Genomic DNA, 4,238 nt, shown 5'->3' with positions numbered 1-4,238 from the left:
GTGAAAAAGACAGTATCCATTTACATATTAAAGTACAATGGTTTGAGTGTTAGTAATCAAAGTAAAGAAAGATATGTGACTTTAAAGTCGTGAATTGAGCTGGTAAAATCCCATTATGCCAAATTATTCTAAGAGTATAAAAATGAAACACATGGCTCAAGAGATTACCAAATGTCTATCTCTAGCCCTATAAAAATCCAAAATACCAAAAACCTCAAAGAACAAGTCCCCCAAAACCAAGCATGTAGATCTTTTTACAACTTTTCTGTGCTCCCAAAATGTGAACATTGCATTTTAACTCAAAGAAAAGTTGAAGTTTTGAGACAAACTATCAATGAATTTCTTATTACATTTGTCTTAAATGGAATAAACCTCATCACATCTAATTGTCACACCAATTACTTACCCGTGTCCGATCTTCAATGTTGTATATTTTTAATTGCATGGGGATATTGAAGCTATGTAAAAAATTGCCTCCAAATACTAACGTGTCTGTAGGAGTATACACAGCATGAATCCAGCCTAGAAAAAGGAATGAAGGGTGGTGGCTGTGAGCACACATTATGATATGGCTCTCTCAGAGAACTTGTATTGTACAAGACTCCTAGATCACACTTTTAACTCTGATTCTGCCTCTTAATGGCTGGTCAAGTTATTTAATCTCTTGTAGCCTCACTTTCCTCTATAAAACCAGGACGAATTATACTTTATATGGTTGCTGGTAAATATTAAATGAGAAAATGCATGTAACAAACTTTCCATAAACGCTGCTTCTGTTTAGTGGAGCACCTATTAAGGACCAGGCTCAATATAAGAGAGTTTACATGTGTCTTCATTTACTCCTCACAACAAAACTAAGCAGGGATTTAAATACTTGACCAAAGTGGTTATTAGCAGGTAAATGCATAGTCGGAATTCTAATACAGGCCTATGACTCCAAATCTGTTCTCTCCCTAAGTACTTATTTTAGAACTGATGACCTGGTCAAAAATATTACTGATTCAGCACCCTCTCTAGCCTTCACAGTCATCTTTTAGAGGAGTAGGTAGTTCTTAAGCAGAGGTTGGATATCACCTACAAAACAGGTCTCATCCCTAGAGATTCTGAATATCTAGGGCTAACGTGGGGCTCAAACATGTAGATAGATCTGAAAAGCCTCCTGGTAATTCTGATATACACCTTTGGTGGAAAAGCACTGCCTTAAAAAAAAAAAAAAAAAATTCCAGCATCTACTCCATAATGTTTTCTGCCTACCTCAGCATCACAATTATTCTTGGTGGTGGTAATCCATCGATTCCTTTTTCTTTAAGAAAAGAAAGTGGCTAGAGTAGATAATCCATTTTTTCCTATCTTGCTTACCTGAGGGAATGACGAAGGTATAGCCCTGCTTGAGCTCAATGCGTTGGCAATCTGACACCCGGTCACCCAGAAAGATGTCTCCCTGTTTCCCTGACAGCAGCCAATTCTCGTACAGCTCCAGGTTGTGGGCTGTAGGGGGGATGAGCCAGAAGACCTGTGAGTTAAAAAACTTCAGTCTGTTAACAGCCATTGACATGACCCAGTCACCTCCCCAGTTGATAAACAGGTACAAAATTAAGACCATAAGGCGGGAGAGAGGCAAACAATTCTCCCAGCCAACACAACCTGAAAATTGGGAAATCCTGAGGTCCTCAAGGAAGTACATCTTTTTTTGTCTTCCATTTGATCAAAGAGCATTAGAGCTTCCCCGGGGTTTGATTGTAGAACAAGGAACCCATCCAGGTCTCCCAGAGAAATGGGGCATTTGCCTTGTTACCTAAGCGGTCCCTTATTCGCCCCCGGCTGTTTCACCTCTCTAGCGCCAAAAGTTACTTAAGTACAAAATCTTTAAGAGACAGGCCTGGGTTGCTTTGTTCTAAAGCAACAACCAAGACCAAAAGGATAAAACTTAACATACCATTTAAATGGATCCAAAGTAAATAAAATGACTTTGGATTTGGAGGTACAGTTGTTCTAGATTAGGACCTCACATTTTAAAAGTTTTATCTGTTTTCATTCCAGTTTTACTTTCCTCTCACAAATGCATTCACTTCTAAGTAAGGGGGAAAAGGATAACAGTAAGAGTATAATACTATAAACCACTGATAATAATTCTAGATGTCCATTCTCATACAGCATTCGGAAACAATGACAAGCTGAAATACAGTTCTTTATGAATGAGAATATCTTTCAAAATCTATTTATAGCTTCAGACAGGACTTAAAGGATTCCTCTGGTCACATTTCAGACCAATGCCTCCATATAGGAAAAGGTGGTTTGGATCCCAATTTGCTGATTTCATTGCAAAGCTATCCAAAATTTGTGCTCCCTTCTGCTATTTTATTGCACATTCACGTAGAAAAATTACCTTGTCCTCCTAAAACTACTTCCTTGCCTTCATTTGGAGAATTCTGCTTTGGGAATCTACAAACAGGACTCTTGAGGTTTACTAAGTACTGTGCTGATACTGGCATAATAGTGGACAAGATGAATACTAATTTCTACTGAACTCTCACCAAGGTCAACTTAATCTATGATTCTCTCTAGATACAAGTGGGGACAATGTCCTAATAGGTTCATTTCTAGGGTATTAAGCATGCATGAACTGAAGCAAAGTCATAGAACCAGCATCAGATTCCAACCCCCATCGCAACTATGACCGTACCTTTCCCCCTTGATGGATGTGATACCAAACAGAGGTACCACCAAAGTCCACATGGAAGTCAGTATAGCAGCCTCGAACACTCATTAGACAGTACCTGATCCCAAAAAAGCAGCAGCATTAGTGCACTGACGAGAAAAAGACGACTTGCCCCACCACAATGCCCCATTCTCCCCTTGTGTACTTCCTCTATCTTCCACCCAAATCCACTCCCAGTCAGTGAGAGGAATGCAATCTCAAGTTATCACATTACCAGATTAACTATGTGATTATGGGCTATGGTACTATTACATACTCTTCCCTTTGGAACTGTAGAGGCTACTCTTTAAACAACGTAGCTTTTTGATCATTTAGGACATGAAGCAAAGCTCCTAAAGGAAGAACCACTCCTTGCTGTCACTTTGGTCTCCCATAGCATATCTGGAAAATCCAGGGTAAGCCACTTACTTCTGCACTTTGGGGTACTGCATCTCCAAGATGGCGTTTGTTGATTCAGTCTGACTTTCCTTCAAATGCCTTGGCCACATGTTATCTACCCAGTCAATGAAATCCACCTTTAAAAAGGAGGAGGAAACATTTAGGCTTCAAAGGAAGGGCTGGGATTAAAGAGAATTTGAAAGTCAATAAAAATGGAAGTTCTCAAAATACATATTGAAAGACTACAATTTAATTATAAGCAAACTAAAAAAAGCTGTTGCTGAACCTTAGCATCAATAGGCAAACATTCTAGAAAAAATTATTCAGTGAGAATAAAGACTAATGGTTCCATCAATATGATCATAAAGATAGCACTAATCAAAATGAAGTCATTAAATTTCACAGTAGTGTATAACCAAACTCTCCCTTCTGTGTCAGCACTGGTATAATCAACTCTAATTTTTTTTGATTCAATAAGAGGCACTATCTGGAAGGTACCTATAAACTTACCAAAGATATAACACTATTAGAACAACTAAGATACCAAATGTTGAAAAGAAAGAGAGAGCGAAAGAGCGAGAGAGCGAGAGACAGAAAGAAAAGGAAGGAAGGACGGAAGGACGGAAGGAAGGAAGGAAGGAAGGAAGGAGGGAGGGAGGGAGGAAGGGAGGAAGGGAGGAAGGAAGGAAGGAAGGAAGGAAATAGGACACTAAAGTTTTATTTTCCACTTGGAACTCATCAGACTATATTAATAGCCAAGATATCACATACCCAACCTGCCCCATTAGATTTTACCTATGCTGCCAGATACCACAGAACATATCAATTTCTAAAACTAGGTCCAAATTTTTTGAAGAAAATTTTTAAAAATCCTCATTACAAAATTATTGAGTCTTCAAGCACTATCAGTAAAATAATGACCAACATTCAAGTTTAAAAGTATATTTTTATACTGGTATGGCAAAAGTAACCAAAGCATTGCCTTAAATTTACAACATACTTTATATTTTTTATGTAAAACATCTCTATACAGTCTCTGTTAAATTAAACTTTGTAAGTTTATAGAGGTTAGTAATATACTAAACAAATGCCAGGTTGGTATTTGGCACATAAAAGGTCGGTGTAGAAAGTAATTTAAAAA

The 4,238-nt window shown here is 38.0% G+C and overlaps 1 protein-coding gene across 1 annotated transcript; it reads right to left on the bottom strand.

Moving 5' to 3' along the window:
• Nucleotides 1-367: 367 nt before the first annotated feature.
• LOC105298009 (lysine-specific demethylase 2A-like) lies at nt 368-3,281 on the bottom strand. Its single transcript, XM_011368987.2, has 4 exons — nt 3,128-3,281; nt 2,684-2,777; nt 1,360-1,513; nt 368-522 (listed from the first exon to the last, which is right to left on the bottom strand). Exons 1-4 carry the CDS (start codon nt 3,205-3,207, stop codon nt 383-385), a joined length of 468 nt encoding a protein of 155 aa, XP_011367289.2. The 5' UTR covers nt 3,208-3,281; the 3' UTR covers nt 368-382.
• Nucleotides 3,282-4,238: the final 957 nt, after the last annotated feature.

Source organism: Pteropus vampyrus, unplaced genomic scaffold (genome assembly GCF_000151845.1).
Source record: "Pteropus vampyrus isolate Shadow unplaced genomic scaffold, Pvam_2.0 Scaffold144, whole genome shotgun sequence".
Taxonomy (NCBI): Eukaryota; Metazoa; Chordata; class Mammalia; order Chiroptera; family Pteropodidae; genus Pteropus; species Pteropus vampyrus.
The sequence above is the reverse complement of the archived record's forward strand: the minus strand, read 5'-3'. Positions and strand labels throughout refer to the sequence as shown.